The following is a 19,697-nucleotide window of genomic DNA, read 5'->3' on the forward strand; positions in this document are numbered from 1 at the left end:
GGGTCATATTATTACATGATATTCAATTCCAGTTTATAACAAAGAAGAAAGAAAAATAAAGAAAGGATAAAGAATAGAAGAAAAACCTCTAAGAATATGATTCTCTCAACATATACATAACTTGAAAGTTGTTATGGATAACAATTTGTTGGGACAGGGATTCTCTATGACTTAATAGAAATTAATTTCTAGCCTTGTAAGTTTAACTTAACTAATCACTTATTTAGCACCTACTGTGTGCCTGAGTATGCACTGTTTTCCTATTGTGGACACAAAGACTAATAAGATATGGTGATGACCCCAAGAAGCCCATTGACTATTGAAGGGAAGCCATAGTCCTGTGTTGGTAAATGAAGTAGAGCTTTTGTAGATACTTCTACTCAATAAAATCTGAAGTTGTACATGAATTTTAGTATTTAAAAAGGTGTGCTTAGATTTCCTCTTTCAAGATATTCCTTGGTCCAGGACTAGCCTATAGTAAGTAGAAAGAAAAGTGGTCGGTAGAATTTACTCCTTGGTTTCTTTATTAAAAGATAAAGGATTGAGCTTTCATATGTAGGTAAGTCATGCTTGACAATTCCAAAAGAGATTAATGGAAACCTGGATCCTATAAATCATTAAAATGTTTTCCAGTTTGAGAGATTGTGACACATGGCAACAATGTAGAAGATCTGGTAATGAAGAGTCTTACATATTTAGTGCTTTCTTTAGGATTTGATTATTTAGCTCACACTTTCTATAACAAAGTTCTTGATGAGGAATTACTAATCAGTGGCATAAAGTTTCAGTTAAGCAGGATGAATAAGCTCTAGAGATCTTCTATATAATAGCATTGTATCTGTAGTCAACAGTCATGTATTGTATACTTAAGAATTTGTTAAAAGGGTAGATCTCACATTGTGTTCTTACCACAATAAAAGAACAGAACAGAAAAGAAAAGAACTATAGAAACTCCTCACAGATTTTTGCCGCTTGATGGTATTCAGAACATAAATATCTAAAATGACAGCCAAATGAATACTCTGAAAAAAAAAAAATCTTGAGATACCAGGATACAAGTTAAATTTGAATGAATTAAGACAGAGAAATGTCTAAATTGCCAAGGTATTCACTCCACATAGGGCCTCCAAGACTAATTTTTTCTTTACTCAATCTCAGTAAACCCTGGGGGAAGACGCAAATTAGAATAAGCTGTTCACAGTTACCATCTATGCCATTAGATCTTTTCCACAAATAGCCTGATGTGTCTCTTAGCTGATGCGACTTTTGTCTGCGTATAAAAGCCTTGTCAGAAGCCAGTAAATAACAGTACTTGCCGCATCTCTTCTAACTATGTTCTAAAGCATAGGATCCATATTTATACACAACTGCGAGTAAAGTAATTTCAATTTTTAATTAGTAAAAAATTGGCCTTCCATTTTCATCCTAATTCTCAATCCTGTGGAAATTCAAATTCAAACTCTGGGGGAGAAACAACTAAGACCGTGATTCACGTAACATTTTCAGGAAAATAAAGTTCATTCTCTTGAGTTTATAAAGAGTTTTTAAAATATGCTTTAGCACTTCCAGCTAAATATAGCCAAGAAGAGAATATCTCCCAGTAGGTAAGGAAGTGACAGGTGTGGTGTACGGATCTGGGACTGCGAGTCTGGCTGCTTTCTTCCCTAATCATAGGAGATGGACTCTTTTCCATAGAGGAAATATGCTCTGTGAGAGTCAACCAGAATTTTAGAAATATTCAGTAAGTGCAGCCACAAGCATTGTTGTGAGGACTAAGGGAATAACCATTTAGCTTCTCAACATGTAAACACAAATTTCAGCGGAAGGATTTTCTCAAACTTAGTTTGTTTCAGGATGTGAAACAGTGACAGGAAACATGCCCAGAGTTTTCCCCCTTTTTTTGGCCTTCTCGTTATTAGAGAGGTTTTAATTGTGGCCATGTGGTTCATATTGAATCTGACAAGTCATGTAGCGATTAAAAATTGGAATGCTTTGACAGCAGGGTGAGCATGAAGATCAGTTGCCATGTAACTCCCCATGATGGGGAGAGCCTGGCAAGTGACTAGGGTCTGGTCAGGGGGGGGTCTTCAGCATCAGCGCACAAGGCGGAGAAGACTGACAAGTCTCACCAAGACAGCACCTGGGGATGGCAGATGCACAGACCGGTTCCACTACTGGCTAGTCCTTCCCTTGTAACAACAAAATGGAAACTGAGTTTCTGCAGCCTCCGAGTTGTAGATTTTAGGACTGGCCTGGAAATCAAATGAGGGCCTTAAATACAGCCTCACATTTAAAATATATATATTTACATATACATATACTTTCTGGTAAAAAGACATTACATTGTTAAAGCTATCATAGCTGTTAAGAAAATTTAAGGGTGAGAGGGCCCATAGTGTTCTAATTCCTGTTCGTTTTTATTAAACATCAAGCGATCATTAAGATCATTGTTTTATCAGTTTTCTCTGCTTTTAGTAGAAATTGAAATTTATTTTTGCTTTCATCTAATGTATGTCATTGCTAATGACATGGTGATATTTTGCTGTGCTGATTGATTTTCAGGGCCTTTAGAAAGTATCTAGCTGAAAACTTCAGGTTTAAAATGAATGTTATTTATAAGGAGAAGAGAACCGTCCCACAAGTGTTTATATTCACGCATGTGTGAATAAATTTGTTTCCAGTTAGCATTCAAATTTTTTTTAATTGGGACTAATTTTTCCTACGAGTGGTTAAATCCATGGAGGACAAAACAAAGAAACCAAAGTGGAAAGTTCAAAGAAGGAAAAAATAAACTTATGAAGGAAAAAAGTAAATATTATTTACTGAATTAGAATCTGTATCACATATAAAGCAAACTTTGTTGACTTGATTTTTAGTTGTATGCAATGTGAGGAACACTGTCAAATGTACAACTTACAACTTTTTAATATATTAGGTTTGGGATAAAATCTCTTGAAGTTGTATCTCATTGAAACAGCATTATAAGAAATATTACTTAGGCTAAATTGACAATTTGAAAAAGGTAATTTTTTATCATTTTGTTTTATCAGTTTTCAGAATAGTAAGATGATGCCTAACCAACCATCAATGGTAATTAGTTATGCGTGTTTGTGTATGTATTTTAGGTATCATTATGAGCTCACAGATATATTTTTTAAAGTAATTCATTCCTTTTTATTGCTGAATAATGTTCCATTTTCTGGATATACCATATTTTGTTTATCCATTCACGTATTGGTAGTTGTTTGAATTATTTCTGCTTTTCAGCTATTATGAATAATGCTGCTATGAAATCCATGTACAAGTTATTGCGTGGACTTATAATTTCATTTATCTAGGGTACATAACTATTCATGGAATTCCTGAGTCGTATGATAACTCTATGTTCAACATTTTGAGTAAATGCCAAACTGTTTTCCAAAGTGGCTTCCCACTTTACATCCCCACTAGCAATGAATTAGGTTTCCAATTTTCCAGTTTCTTCACATCCTTGCAAATACAGTTGAACCTTGAATAACATGGGTTTAAACTGCTCAGGTCTACTTTTACGTGGATTTTTTTCAATAAATCTACAGTTGTCCCTCCATATCCACAGGTTCTGGATCCAAGCATTCAACCAACTGCTGATCATATGTTATGTTTATGATTCATGGTTGGTTGAATCCACAGATGCAGAACCCAAGTATACAGAGGGCATGAGCATTCACAAAGTTTGCTATCCATGGCGAGTCTTGGAATGGCTATTGTCTGCCATTTTTATTAAAGTCATTTTCTTTATAAGTGATATCTCTGTGGTTTTGTTTTGCCTTTCCCAAATGATTAATGATGTTGAGGGTCTTTTTTTTGCACTTATTAACAATTCATATATCTTCTTTACAGAAATGTCTATTAAAATCTTCAGCCCACTTTTATAATGGTGTTTTTTTTATTATTGAGTTGTAAGAGTTTTTTATATATTCTGATTACAAGTCCTTATTAGATGTATGATTTTCATATATTTTCTCCTCTGTGGGTTGTCTTTTCAGTCTCTTAATGATGTCATTTGAGGCACAAAAATTTCAATTTTGATGAAGTCCAGTTTATTGATTTTCCTTTTATTACTTTGTTTGTTTGTTTGTATTGGTGTTGAATCTAAGAAATTATTACCTAACCTGAGTTCATAAAGAAGTACTCCTGCATTTTCTTCTAAAAGTTTTATAGTTTTAGTTCTTACCTTTAGGTAAAGAATGAGTCATTTCTCCAAGGAACCCTGAACTCTGGTTTCTTTCAGTGGCTAGCAATATTTAGAGACCACAGCCTGGGTGCTAGGGGTGCACATTGCTGCAAAGTTTTCATGGCTTTTTTTCAGTGGACAAAGCCAGGAAATAAATAAATAATATATATGAATTTGAATTAATACTGATATTTTAAATTTAAGGTTATATAGATTTATTTAGCTTCTATGATTTTGCAATTTTATTTTTGTTCTCTATCTCAGAAATTTTTATTTTATTTATTCTGAAATATACCTATAATAATTTCAAAATTTAAATATGAACATTACCATTAAAATTAAGAATATTGAATAAAGTTTAAGATTTTTTAAAAAATTATTTGAATATAATATACCAAAGGTATCCACTTAAAGTATTGTATTTCAAAGTCACCTAAAATAATTCTCTTCTCTAAATGATTATTCCTACGATTGATAAAAAGTTATGTTCATTTGTTTCAATTATTTTTCAATTTTTAGCAAGTTTTCACGTTTAATTCAGTGTTTCAATCATGTTAAACAGTTACAGAGCTCCATAACAAGGTGCACCACAAAAATCTTGTTTCCATCTCTGTCTAATTCATTCTGTTTTTTTGCTCCCCCTAAAAGTAACCATTGTTATTAATTTTGGAGGATTTTTTTTTCTATTATATATTTTTGAAAAATATAAGCAAGTAATACATATAAATATTCATATTTCCACCACTTTCTTAGATACAAGTTAGCATACTTGCTTTTTTTCACTTAACAATAGCATTGGATAAATGTCTGTATCAGTAGATAGATATCTTCCTCCTTCATTTTGTAAGGTTCTCCTATATGTGGATGTACCAAGAGTGTCCTACGAAGTGATATCTGGGTTTATTCCATTCTTTGGTATAATAAATACTACCACTATAAATAGCCTCACGCAGTCACCAGTTTGTATTTTTACCAGTATATCTTTGGAATATACTCTCAGACGTGGGATTGCTGAATACAGCAGACAGAGTCTGTGCTCCTTCAGTGTCTCCCTTCTTCCCAATTCTGTGCACTCCTTCCCCAGTATCCCTGAGTCTTTGCTTCTTATGGCCTGCAGCTGTAACTGGAGAATTGCCCTCGGGGTACTAGAGGAGGTACCTAGGAATACCTAGAAATTTACCTCCTTCCAGGATGGCTTTAGCAAAGGATAGACTGGTGCCAAAGTGTGAAAGCCCAAATACCCCTGTGAAATTAGGCAGAAGCTTTACTCTGAAAATGTTGCCTGAAATTAAACTCTTCTTTGCCATCACTCTTTTAGCAGTGTCTCCTAGGAGCACTTACCTAATTACCCATTTGTACATGAAAACTTATTGCAGGATCTGCTTTTGGAGAAATAGACCCAAGATTCTGTGTATATGTAACTTGCTAGACATTACCAAATTTCCTTCCATAAGAGGTGTATAATTTTGCATTCCTGCCAGCAATGTACAAGAGTACCCGTTTAACAGACCCTCACCAATGGAACGTGTTGGCAAATATAATTCGAAATTTTCAAAATAGGTAAGCCATTTCACATAATTAGAAGTTGTGATCTTAAAAAAAGTTAAGATATATTTACATCTTCTATTAGATGTTAGCCCATCTTGATAAAATACAATAGTGAATGAATGAATTGTTTAGCACCAAAAGAGAAACAGGCTTCAAATTCAATCAATTAATCCACAGCGTTTAGTGAGCACCTATGAAGTATCTAAACTTGAAGAATAGTAACCATCAATAAATTATAATAGAGTACAGTTGTTAAGGCTAAAAAATTTGTAAATACTTGGGGTTTTTTTCATCATATATCTTGAACAAATAGGAAATTTGGATTTGTAAATAAGAGACTGTTAAATAGCTTTTACTTCAGAACTATTTGCAAAAGCATCAGCTATCATTCAACAAATAAACCAAATGATTTAGAAAGCAGAGCTCACCGAATTTGCAGCCACAGATAAAAAGATCAAGATACCAATAGATAAAACTAGTGAGACAAATATATTAACATTTGGTTCATTCTATAGAATCATTGTTACCAGCCAAGGCAGATATCAATGCTTTAAAAGGAAATTCATATTATATCTTTAGAAACAAAAGGAGAAACTAAGTACTAAGATAATAATTCAACATAATAACATAGACAAAATAGTCATACTCCTAAGAACCACAAGTTTTTTACACTCAAACCACAATCTAGTATAAATGTTAACTCCTTTTTTTATTCAACAAATGTTTATTGGATATTACTAAGTACCAGGCATGAATTTAGGTGCTCAGAATACCATTAGCACACAAAACAGAGATTCTAGGGAGACAGGCAATAAAAAATTGTCATAACAAGTCAACTAGGTAGCATGTTAGGTATCGATAAGTGCTAAGAAAAAAATGAAGTGAGGCAAGGGGGATTTGGATTGCAGGGTCAAAGTTTGAGATTTCAAATATGGTTGTCATGGCAGGCCTCATTGAGAATAAGACATCTGAGCAGCCTTGAAGGAGGTGCAAGTGTTAACCATGTGGCTACCTGGGTGAGAAGCCTTGCAGACAGAGGGAGCACCTGGTGTCCATGCCCTGAGGCGGCAAGGTGAGTGGTGTGCTTGAGTAATAGCCAGAAGGTCAATGTGACTGTAACAGATTAAGAGGGAGAGGAGATGAGGTCATAGACCTAAGAGAAGGTAGGCTCTTTAAGGACGGTGTAAACCATTGTAAGTACTTAGCCATTTGTGATGAGTGCAAAAGAGATATTACAAGGTTCTGAACAGAGGGATGACAGCATCTGAGTTAAGTTTTAGCAGCTCACTCTGAAATGTGTTAACAGAATGTAGGGGAGGAGAGAGGCAAAGACAGAAGCAAGGAGAATAATGAAGAGGCTGCACCGGGCTTCCCTGGTGGCGCAGTGATTGGGAGTCCGCCTGCCAATGCGGGGAACACGGGTTCGAGCCCTGGTCTGGGAAGATCCCACATGCCGCGGAGCAACTAAGCCCGTGAGCCGCAATTACTGAGCCTGCGCGTCTGGAGCCTGTGCCCCGCAACAAGAGAGGCCGCGATAGTGAGAGGCCCGCGCACCGCGATGAAGAGTGGCCCCCGCTTGCCGCAACTGGCGAAAGCCCTCACACAGAAACGAAGACCCAACACAGCCATAAATAAATAAAATAAAAAAAAAAAAAAAAAAAAAGAGGCTGCACCATATCCGGGAGAGATGGTGGTAACTGGCACCAGTGAGGAAGCTATGGGGGAGGTGAAACACTTTGATTCTGGATAAAGTTTAAGATGGAGGCGACATATTTCCTACCCAGTTAGGTGTGGAATGAGAAGGAATGAGAGGAATTAAAGATGATCCCAAAAGTTTTTGTTTGATCAACTAGAAGAATGGAGTTGCCACAAGTGAGATGGGAAAGGCTACCTACTGGTAGAGCAGTTTTGAGGGAGGGGATAAGTATATCAGCTTTGGGCAAAGTGCAAACCTGACTTTCGTGTTAAAATAATGCATAGCCTTTGAGATTAAAGTTTAAATTAAAGCTTCCTTTAAATCAGGGGCTGTGACAGCTTTTGGAATCCCACAAAATTCCTAGTACAGGACATTGCATACAAAAGATGTAAAATGAGTATTTGTTGAATGAACTAGATGCACTCATTAAAAGTGAAGCTCGTGTAGGAAATGGTATTAGACATTTTTCATTTTAATAGGTGACAATTAAATTTATGAAGAATTTCGATTCTCCAAAGAGTGAGAACTGTATCAATGCACAATTTGAACATAGGCTGTGGTGCAAAGAATTAATGTTCGGGTACTCATGCATTTATATTTTTCCATTTTTTAGCACCTATAGCTAAACTTTCCTTAAAAAAGATATAAAGGATTTAGTCTCTAGAAAGTTTACTGCGATATTGACTGACAATGAAAGAGTTAAACTGAACTTTAGATATATGTTCGTGGCAACATAATCTCTTGATATATTAGTAGGTCAATAGTTCAGCCAAGAAAGGGACTCTAACTTGAGCAGACACTAATTAAAAGAATCAATTCTTATCCAACTACATATGTCCGATCATATTAACACATTTCTAGATTTCTTACTCAGTGGACTAGTCAAGATTAAAGGATTTGCTAATATGAAGGAACAGAGTATGCTTCCAAACTGACTGAGCAGATTTGTGAACAAATTAGTTCATTTAAAATTGACAGTGAAAGATTGATTTTGCACAGAATGAGTTACCTCAGGTATTCATCATTTCCTCTGTCTCTGCACACAAGACAGAGATCCATTTCCTTCACTTTCTGATTGTAATAGGGCTGCTGACTGAGCACCTTTATTTTATGGTTCTGATTGCAGCCTGTCATTCTTTTTAATTCACACATATTTTAGTCTCTTAGTCAGACCTTTAGAAATAACTTCCTTAAAAGCCTCAGTAAAATGACTGGTTACATGTTGCTCAATTCAACCATACAATAAATTATAATGCAGGGGAAAGTTCTAATTGCCCAAAAGATCCACTTGCTCATAAGGCTATTTGACTCATTATTCAAATGCAGGGGCAAGCAGGAAATCCAGATGCAGAAACGCTTTTTCAAAGTTGAAGGTCAATACTCTACAACTCAGACAAAATCTAAGATGTTTGATACTTAATATACATTTAGTATATATTAGTAAATATTCAGTAGATAAATATTTTATGAAGAATGGTAGAAACTTTAGACAAAAAATGGAACCAAAAATGCTGAAGTGGTTAAGGAATTCATATTTTAAGTCCAAGAAAATAAAAGCAAAACCTTGGGGAAGGAGAAAAAAATTAGAACATAACAATGACAATGCAAACACGATTTAGGAAACAATAAGAATTAAGTTAAAACAAAATCCAAAGAAAAGTGTGGGAACTCATGCTATGTTATTTACAAAAACCTATTTATAGACCAGATATTAGAAACATAAATTATGGTCAGGTGACATACTTAGGGGGTAAAATTTTCAGGACTTTATCAGTTAAACTTGAGATGGTGGGAGAGTAGAGTAGAGGTCTAGGTTAAATATTGGAGGTGGAAGAGTTGGGTAACTTGGTCCATGACAATGTCCATTCATTAAAGTGTGGTGATATGATGGAGAAATTAGAGAAGAAATGATTTTGATTTTGGATATCTGAAATATCTATGGGAAATCATATGGAGATATCTACAATGGATTTGGATAGGTAGATCTGTGTTCACAAGTTATATGTAAATGAAATGTTACTTCTATTTTGCCGATGAAATGGAAGCTCAGAGAGGATTCAACTTTCCACAAAGTATCACAGTCAACCAACACTGGTATCAGATTATGTGACTTTAGATCAAATGTTCATTTGTACATAATAAGAGGTGTGTTTGTGTGTATGTGTGCGTATGTGTGTATGTGTGAATCTATGTGTTTAAAACAACACAGATTATAGCTAAGGAAAGCCAAAGGAAACCTTGGGGGAGTTCATGTTCACTCTTGGTTCTAAGTTGCTGTTTTCACTAAATTCTCAGTTTTGTTGCGTTTTAACACCTATGCCCTGTTTGATTTGCTCTCTTTCTGGCCGCACAGGGAATTCTACTCCCATCACCAAGTCAACAAACCTATCTATAGCTGCACCCATATATGTTGTCTATCTTCCGGTCATAATCACGTAATAATAAATAAAATCTTCATGGCCGAAGGCCATGTCCATCTCATCTATACTAAATTCCAACCCCCCTCCCCTAATGAATGCCCTCAATCCCATAGTTAGCTTTGTTTTTCCCAAACTTTTCTCACTATCAGATTGGTTTCTTTTATTAGCATAAAAATAAAAGATTAATAATAGCAATATTTCCTCTATTAATTGCCATCAAAAGTAATTCCTAATAATGATGATCAAAATTTAGAAAGTCTCCAAAACTCACATCCCCCTCCAGCTTGCCCATTGTTGCATGAACCCATTTTAAGTCTTTGTCCCCTCCTGCACTCAACGGCTCTTGTTAAGGTCTTTAAGAACCTCCACATGCTAAAACTAACAGTCAATGTTCAGTCCTCAACTTATTTGATGGTATTTGGCAGAGCTGATAAGTTAGGCTTTCTTGAAACCCTTCCTTTCCTTGGCTAGCTGGACACCAGTCTTTCCTGGCTCTCCTTCTCCCTATTTGGCTGCTCCTTCTGTTTCATTTGCTGATTCCTACTTGTCTATTCAACCCTAAATGTCATAGAGTGCCCCAAGGCTGTATCCCCAGAACTCTTTTCTTCTCTGTCTACACTCTGTCTCTTGGTCATCTCAGATGTCTCATGCCTTTTAATCCCATCTATATGCTAATGTATCTCAAACGTATCTCAGCAGCCCAGACCTTTCTCAAACTGCAGACTTTTTTTCTTTTTTAACTGCCTACTCTCATCTCTATTTGGTTGTCTACTAGGCATCTCAAATGCAATATGTCCAAACTCAAGCTCTACATTTCCAAGCTCCCAAAACTGCCTTCTTACTGACTTCCCATCTCCATAAATGGTACCTCCATTTTTCCACAACCCAAACCAAAACTCTTAGTGTTTTTCTTACCTCCTCTCTTTGTTAATACCAAATCCTGAGCAAATCTTACGACTCTTTTTTTAAAAAGTTTAAATTTCACCGTCTCTAGCTCCCGTCCCTTGTTCGAGACACATTATGACTCACTGGACTGTTGGTATAGCCTCTGAACTGGTCTCACTATTTCCATTCTCACCTCCACAGATATTCTCCACATTACTGCCAGAATAACCTTGTAAAACACAAATTAGATTATGTTACTCATGGCTCAAAAGCCCCCAGTGCCTTCTAGTGTCACTTGGAGTAAAATCTGGAGTACTTACAATGGATTACAAGCCCTGAGGTGATTTGGTCCCCTGTAATTGTCTTGACTTCAGTGACCAACATTCTACTTTTTGCTTATTCCTTTCACACTGGAGTCCTTGCTGTAACTGGAACATGCCAAGCATGATTTACTTCAGGGCCTTTGCTTGTGCTATTCTCATAACAAGGATGCTTTTTATCCATAAACCCTCATGATTCCTCACTTATTTCAGGTACTGCTCAAATGTTACCTCTATTCATTAGATTCCAGATTTGGCTACGTAATGTTACAAAGGTCAAAATAGCAGTCAAGGTCCTCTACTCCAGTATCTGTCTCTGTTATCATATTGTAAACTCCTTGAGGATAAGAAATCATGCCTTATCTTTATATCACAGGGTCTCTATTAGTCAGGACCCAGATGCAACTGATAAAAACTCATTTCAAATTACTTAAGTAAAGAAAAAGTTTTTAAAGCCAGATGGGTGATGGGGTAGGATTTCTCAAGAGCAATGAGACTACATCCTCCCTCTCCTTGATCATTTCCAATGGAAAGAGAGTTCCTTCTGGTCGTTCTCATGGAAGAAGCTGGCTTTTCTATCTTTTCTGAGAAACACTTGGTCATATCCTTTACAGGCTTGAAGTTTCCTTTATACTCTCCATATATTAATAATGTTTTTCTTCTCTCTAGATTAAAAGGTGAGGAGAAAATGTGACTCTCAAGAAAGTCACTCTAAGATCTGTAGATAAACTTGTGGAAGAAAAATCAATTCATAAGCTTGTAATAAATCAAAGATGTAATTCTTATGGAAAATATTTATCTACTAATAGTCTTAACTTGTTGTTTAATATTGGTCAAAAGACCTGACTCATGAAACCCATCTCAAATTGGATGATGAAGTTTTGATTGGATGTCATCACTGCCAATCATTTTTAACTTAAAAGGCATTATGAGAGAGCTAAAATATCCCTCTTCCTTTGAAGTAGAAGCCCAGTCTGCCTGCCAAAAAGTATGCATGAGTGTTGGGGACAAGGGGTAGTGAGTCCTGCTTGCAAATACTAAAAAAGTAGGAACTCTCACAGGTGACACACTGTACCTAGAGTATAACATCTTAGTGTTGTAGTATTATTTCAAACAGGCAATATAGGGCAGCCATGTAACACTTTCACTGGTCTATTAGAACAATGATGCCCTGAAATTTCTGCCTTGTTGCTTATTTTTAAAGAAAAAAATCAAGTTTAGCCTGGAGAAAGATCTCACCCTTCGACTTTACAAAGCATCTATTACAGCTTCTTGCAATTCTCAACCCTGTCACCCCTTTCTCATTGGCTCAGATAGGTTTAGAGCCCAACCAGAAGCCAGTCACTGTGGCCCGGAGGAGGAACTGCTGATTAGATAAACCAATCAGGGTCCACCCAGGAAGCATGGCTGGGTCAATCCTACCCAGAGCATGGGGGCAGCAAGGAAAAAAGAGTGAGTTCTCCAACAGACAATTACATTGTTTTAACCAGAAAAGGAGAGAGTATACTCTAAATGTAGGGTCCTACATGTTCATTACAGATTTCATTGAGAATTTTACAGATAGATGTGTACGGTTCAATTTTGTGTAAAAAAACAAAACAAAACTATATTTAGAGACACAGAGATGTCTGCCCAAAACAGAAGAAGGACTTGAAGTCAGGCAGCACAATGCTAGTAGTGGTTACCTTTTGGGAGGGGATTACAAAATGAGGGTGGAGGTGATTCCACCAAAGGATGATGGCTCACAGTTAACTTGATGTACATATGTGTTGTTTGAATTTTGTAAAAAAGAATAAAGTCATAATTTATGTGCTAAGACAATTTTTAATTAGAAAAAAATACATATCCCTTATGACAGAAATTTATAGCTTTGCCAAGTGAACACTCTCCCTAAACAAGACAGGCAATATTGACAGAATGTCATTCCATTCATACTTCATGAACCCCACCATGGATAAAAATAACTGGCTTTTCAAATAGTTTTAATTTGTTTGAGTTATATTTATTTTGTGTGATAAGCCAAATAGAACCATTTTTAGTAGATTAGCATGTATCTTGTGGAATTTCATAAGTAGAAAACAACAAAAAAGAAAAATATGTATTTGCCTAATGATTTCCTTCCTACTTTACAAAATTTGTCACTTTGTTCTCTGAAATTGTATTTACTTATTCATTTTCACATGAGGAAATCACATGGGTCATAATTGTCACACCTTCTCAGATATTAATAAGTTTAGGGCTTAGCAAAACACTAAGAATTGCTAATACTGTTCTTGTTGTGATGTTTCTTACTAAAATAAATCCATAATGGGCCACCATGACCCACCATAAATACCTCTGTAATCTTCCCTTTGCGTTTTGATTTGTTGACAGTTTGATTTGGTGTATGTGTGTGTGTGTGTGTGTGTGTGTGTGTGTGATATGACAATAATTATTAAATACATATAAGCATTTATTTACTCATTTGTCAAAACTTTATTGGTGGTGTATTTACGAGAAACAGGGGACCTAAGAGTTGTCAAGTCAGCCTTAGGTGGGGGTAAGGATGGGGAGGAGATTCAGGCGAGGCTTCACAGAAGAACTTCTGCTTGGCTGACTGATGGTGTTCAGGACACACTACTCCCAAATATGACACCTTGGCATATAAAATTTTTCAATTGGAAGGAGTTTGCGAAAATAGTAAAAGCAGGAAAGTCACTTTGACCTTCATACCATCCTTCTCATCTGAAACAGGTCATAAAGCTCTTATGTGAGAGGGGCACTCCCTGTACCTGGAAGAAAGGAGTGTCTTCATCTCCAAAGTCAAAGAGATGCTGAGAAGAATCCTAACAAATAGGCCTTGTTAAATTTCTCCCCAGTTTACTACCCTTACCTTATACTCCTTAACCTATCAAATTTCTACATGATTGCTCACTGATCATCAAACCTAGCATGACAATACTTAATCTTAACTATTTCTTCAGGTCTTCAGTTCCTTATGAAATCTTCCATGTCACATAAAATTTATATTAAGTAAATCTGTACACCTTTCTCCTGTGAATCTTTGTCGGTCTGATGTTCAGACCCAGCCATGGACCCTAAGGAAGTCAAGCAAAACGTTTTCTTTCCCTACACAGGCAATAGGGTAAGAGTACATTCTAGGTCTAGGAAACAGTAAGTACACCAAACAGAGTTATAAACAGCACAGTAGAACTGAGAAACTACAAATAATCCAGTACTAACAAAGTGGAAGGGGAGGAGCTTACTAGGACCAAGGTGGAGCTGCTCTTGTCCTGGGTGCAGGTCAGTAATGTAAACTGAAACTTAGATAACTTTCGTGTCCCTGTACATTTCACTTGACCAGAAACAGGATATGCAATCAGCCAATCCCCAAACGTCAAGTCCACACTGGGCTCTGTATTTTATTTCCAAACAAGGTGGACTATGTAGCCCCAGACAATCAGATATTTTCTATTTGCCTCTTCGTTGTTCTTTATTCTTTACCCAATAAAAGCTTTTTGCCTTCCACCCCATTTTGCAGTTCTCCGAAAGGAGACTGTCCATTTCGTGAAGTGTTAAATAAGCTTTGTTTGTATCAGCTAAATTGTCTTCTTTAAACCTTTTTTAACATCACCAGGTAGGCAAAATTTTCTATACCATTGTAAAGACGTTTTCAGGGATACTGCAAGGATATTAAATAGGGGAGAGGGATAATGAAACGTGTTTTAGGGAGAAAACTCTAGTTTAGAGGCTACGTGAAATCGAATTAAAGGCGATAAAGACAAAAGGAAGGACCAGTTGAGAAGCCACTGTACAATCCTAATGACAAATGATGGCTTTGAACTAAGTGGCCCTGGGAACAGGAACAAGGGCATAGATTTGAGTATATTTGGGAGATTTGAAGATCAATTAGATGTGGGACGGTGAGAGCAGGAAGACTCAAGGATGGGCTTCAGAGAGCTTATAAGCCTTCCCCCAGGAAGGTAAATGCATATGATTATATGCATTTTCCTGGGGGGGGGGGCGGAAATAACTTATAGCTTTTATCAGATCTCTAACTGGGTTCATAACTGAGATAAAGTTCAAACTACTACACTCTGCTATTATCATACTCACACTTGATTTAAAGACTCAAGCCTTTGTACAACTGTTTCTTAGGGTAAGGTTTACAGATTTAGATTATAAAAACACAGAATGAGATACGGGATTTAGCAAACATAAATTTACATTTAACTGAGCATCCTGGCCTTTATTGGGCATCTCTTCTGAAAGACATTCAAGCTGTGAAATAACATTTCTCTAGGAAGATACCTTACATTTCTCATTATCTGGGTGCAAAGTTCCTTCAACTCAAATTCCATTATTCATTCAACAAATATTGATTGGCTGTTACCCTGTCCAGACTGAGTCCACTTAGTGAATAAATAGTAGTCCCTTTCCCTTGGGAGCTTACAATGTCATTGGGAAGATGATATTTTTTTTTGAAAAGTAGATTAAAGAATTACTGAATACAGAGGTAGAAAAGAAACTTATCATTACCGGGGGGGTTGGGGAGAGGGACAAATTGGAATGTTGGGCTTGACATATACACACTACTATATATAAAATAGATAACTAGGGGCTTCCCTGGTGTCGCAGTGGTTGAGAATCTGCCTGCCAATGCAGGGGACACGGGTTCGAGCCCTGGTCTGGGAGGATCCCACATGCCGCAGAGCAACTGGGCCCATGAGCCACAGCTACTGAGCCTGCACGTCTGGAGCCTGTGCTCCGCAACGGGAGAGGCCGCGACAGTGAGAGGCCCGCGCACCGCGATGAAGAGTGGTCCCCGCTTGCCGCAACTAGAGAAAACCCTCGCACAGAAACGAAGATCCAACACAACCATAAATAAATAAATTAAAAAAAAAAAAAGATAATAAGGACCCACTGTATGACACAGGGAACTCTTCTCAATGCTCTGTAATGGCCTATATGGGAAAAGAATCTAAAAAAGAGTGTATATATATATGTATAACTGATTCACTTTGCTGTACACCTGAAACCAACACAACATTGTTAATCAATTATACCTCAATAAAAATTTTAAAGAAAAGAATTACTGAATAATTAATTATAACTAATAAGTGCTAAGAGACAAGGAGGGAGCAGTGATGGAGAGCAATGTGACATTTCACTCAGATGGGAAGGAAGCCGAACCAGGTGGAAGGCAGGGAGGAAAGTGGTCCAAGCAGAGGGATGAGCTCGCTGGAGGGACTGGAGATGGGAAAGAACCACTGAGATTGGAAACAAGAACGATTTCATGTGGTCAAAGGGGAGAGTGGAAGCACAGTAAACTACCTGATTTACAGGACCCAGTACAAAATGAACATGTGGCCCCTTGTTCCAAAAGCAGAAAAATGTGTCATTAAAGTTCCTAAAATATAAGATCTTTTCCTTTGTTCCACTGTCTCTTTTGATTTGTCACAGTGGATTTTTGTTTTGTTTTGTTTTGTTTTATGTGTTATTTAATATCATTCTAAGTCTAAAAAATAAAAAAAGTTAAAATTTTAAATCATTTCCATAATGTTTTCCATTTATCTTTATATTGGGCAATGCCACTTTTAAGTGTGAATATAAGAACATTTACCTCATATGCAGAATCACCGGAATTGCACGATTTGTGTTTCATAGCTCGTACATACATATGTATTTCATTCTTACCAAAAGAGTAAAAATGCTGCACAAAACTAACTCCACTGTTTTTATTTGACTTCTGATACAAACACATTCTACCAACACTCTCCACCTTCAGTTAACTGATGGATAAGGAGGAAGGAGGAAATGGAAAAGGGACTATGGGCTGCTCTCTTTCCCTTCCCATCCCTACCATCCCTTTCAGTGTAAGTGATCAGCTAATAAGGGAAGTAAGAGTAAGAAAGGACATGATAGGATTGCTTGATCCTTTGTGTTTCTTAGGATGCTATTGCCTTCTTTCTGCACTGGAAGATGGCCTCTGGGGGCTGTCAGCACCATCCTCTTACCCATATGTATAGACAGCGCACTTACCTTGTAGTTGCTTTGACATACTCGTGAATCCAGTGGAATTTTGCGCTGATAGGGCGTAGCGAACTGGGGCATAGAGGAACGGTGGGCCCACACATGACACTCATTCCTTCTGTTTGTGGGCATGCTCCGTTGTCTCATTGGAATTCACTTATAAAACACAAATTCAAAGGCAAAATTAAGAATTTCAGAATGGCAACAATGAAGCATTAAATCAAGCATGAGGTCCTGTGTGTCACAGGCCCATGAAGCCAGCCTTACATGGGAGGAGATAAAAATTGAGAAGTGGGCAGGGATCACACCATGCCTTCATGTTATGGCCTCTGGAATTTACTTGGTGCCTGTACTTTTCTCATAGCTCTCCCTAACCCCCAAATTCTCTCTCTTCTGTATGAAAACCTATACATGATTTAAATTTAACATGCCTTGTCTTAAATCTATTCCATTTATTCCAACACAATTTATACCTTTCCAACTATTAATGAAGCCTTGAACTTAAATGAAAAACAATCAAAATCTAAATTTCCCTTTATTTCAATAACTGATGTCTAGGACTGTCACAAAGAATAATAATGAAATGACAACAATAATAACATATTAGGAATTGAGGGATCAGTAATGAAGGGCAAATATTTTATGCGGTAGTTTGCAGTGAAAACTATTTAGAAGCAGACACCATAACTCTCCAAGAACTCTTTCACAGTTGAATTCTGCCATTTCACAGGACCGTTGGCCCTGGGGTGAGCCCTCTTAACCTGTTTTCTGACACCCATTAATGCATTTCCTCACTTCCGTGATTGAAGTACTGCATGCACTGATCATTGATTTCTAAAGTTGGGTGTGAATGTCTGATGAATTTTAAAGAGAAACCTCTAACACTTCGTTCCGTTCTAGCCTGACTTCAGTTTGCAGGGCAGTCCCCTGTATCACTTGCTGCCCGTGTCCTATTGCATCAGAACTAGGGAAAAGATGGAGGCAGGGGACAGGAGAAAGAAAACAAAGCAAACTTGTAGGCAAAGGGCACTCTTGCTATCAGTATTGTCTCTTAGATTATAGTTAAGTGAAACCCTCAAAAATCTCTGTGATGGTATTTTTTCTTTTTCATTTTTTAAAATTTTTTATTCTTATAGTACAAGCACCACTGAATTGCATTATAGTTCTGCTCTGGTCTGTCCTCTTCCCTCACTTTAGGAAGCTGGTTATCACTAAGGGCTCATGAGACACATATACAGTGCTCACTGGGGATCATGGAATTCTCCATGCTCACAGTCTTGGGCAATGATATGAATGCCTGAGCTTGGAAACTGGCATCAGTTGAGAACCGTAACAAAATGTTGAGCGTGGCTTTTGCTTCAGGTACTTCCTGCCTTTGAAAAGGGTCCTCTCGTTTCCCCCAAAATAATTTTCAAAATTCCCTATAGAATATTTATTTTTAAAACTTGTATTTTCAACACATTTATTTTTCATAACTGATCTATAAATACTGTTTATACTGTAATTTTTTTGTTCTGAGAGCACATGTTACCAAGTCAACATAATAAAAGGATGCATTACGTTCTTCTCTTTGATGATTTAGGAAAAGTACCTGTAATATATAAGGAAAATAGTGTCCCAATGTGAGATTATCTAATCATTCCTTAATTCATCAAACTTTTTTTTAGTATCTATCATATATTAGGGACTATACTAGGTACTAAAGTCCATATACACATCCTATACAATCCACGGTATGATAGTATTGACATAAACAAAAAAATGACAGCAATATTTCCTTTGCATAAGATTGAATAAGCTGGGATTTCTTCCAGATTGCCTTCTGCCATTGAGTTGATCCTGCCTTATTTAGCATGCCTTTCTCCTCTGGACCAAAGCCCCAGATACATGGCTGCCTGACTCTCTTTTCCTTCCCCCTCTGCTTCCCATTTTCTCCCAGGTAGACAAGTTCTTTAAGTTATCCTAAACCATAGAATTCTGCTCAGCAACAGTAAGCCTACTGGCTTTGCTGTCTGGAGCCTAAAGAGAACTTTTTCTGTACCAAAAAATACCAGGAGCTCAGTGCTCGGCTTTTGATATGCTAAATGGGAGAAGAAAGAATTTGGAAAATCCTCTTTCAAGGCGATAGCCTGGTTTATGAAGTTACTGTCTTGATGTGTAATCCTATTTTGCATTTCTTTTTTCTCAGTGACTTCTGTAATGTATCTGATCTCTACACAAATGTGCTCCCAGGCAGATGGATGCATAACTGACTACAGTGAAGTTTTATTTTTAGAAAAAGCAAAAGAAAAATAATAATTTATAATTATCAAACGCTCTCCCTTCTTTTGGTAATATAGTCAATACCCCATTTCATAGGAATTCACTTAACATCTCCTTAACAAGCATGTTTATTTTTGTTATTTGTTTCTTCATCTTCTCCTAGCTCTACCTTTTGCTAAAACCACCAACAAAAAACAAAACTAAATACTGTACTTCCTTCAAAAGCATGCACACACTTCCTTCCATTCTGATGGTAAAATGGCAGCACTGAGGCAGTATAAAAAGAGCTGATAAAATAACTGAAATTGAATAGAGGCTTCTCAATTAATAGATTGTATTTC

At 36.8% G+C, this 19,697-nt stretch overlaps 1 protein-coding gene across 11 annotated transcripts in view; it reads right to left on the reverse strand.

The window, feature by feature from the left end:
* LOC309629921 (uncharacterized protein) overlaps positions 1 to 19,697 on the reverse strand; it is a 321,184-nt gene that overhangs the window by 63,068 nt on the left and 238,419 nt on the right. For 9 of the 11 annotated variants that reach the window (XR_014245282.1, XR_014245283.1, XR_014245286.1 and 6 more), the window contains one exon: positions 17,104 to 17,250. The exons of the other annotated variants lie outside the window; for them this stretch is intronic. Coding sequence is in view for 6 of the 9 variants with exons in the window: in XM_082394513.1 (XP_082250639.1) it covers positions 17,104 to 17,241 (138 nt within the window). In the remaining 3 variants the exon portion in view is untranslated. The remainder of the gene's footprint in view (positions 1 to 17,103; positions 17,251 to 19,697) is intronic. 11 annotated transcript variants of the gene reach the window in all.

This window comes from Balaenoptera borealis (assembly GCF_965194805.1).
Source record: "Balaenoptera borealis genome assembly, chromosome: 5".
NCBI classification, from domain to species: Eukaryota; Metazoa; Chordata; class Mammalia; order Artiodactyla; family Balaenopteridae; genus Balaenoptera; species Balaenoptera borealis.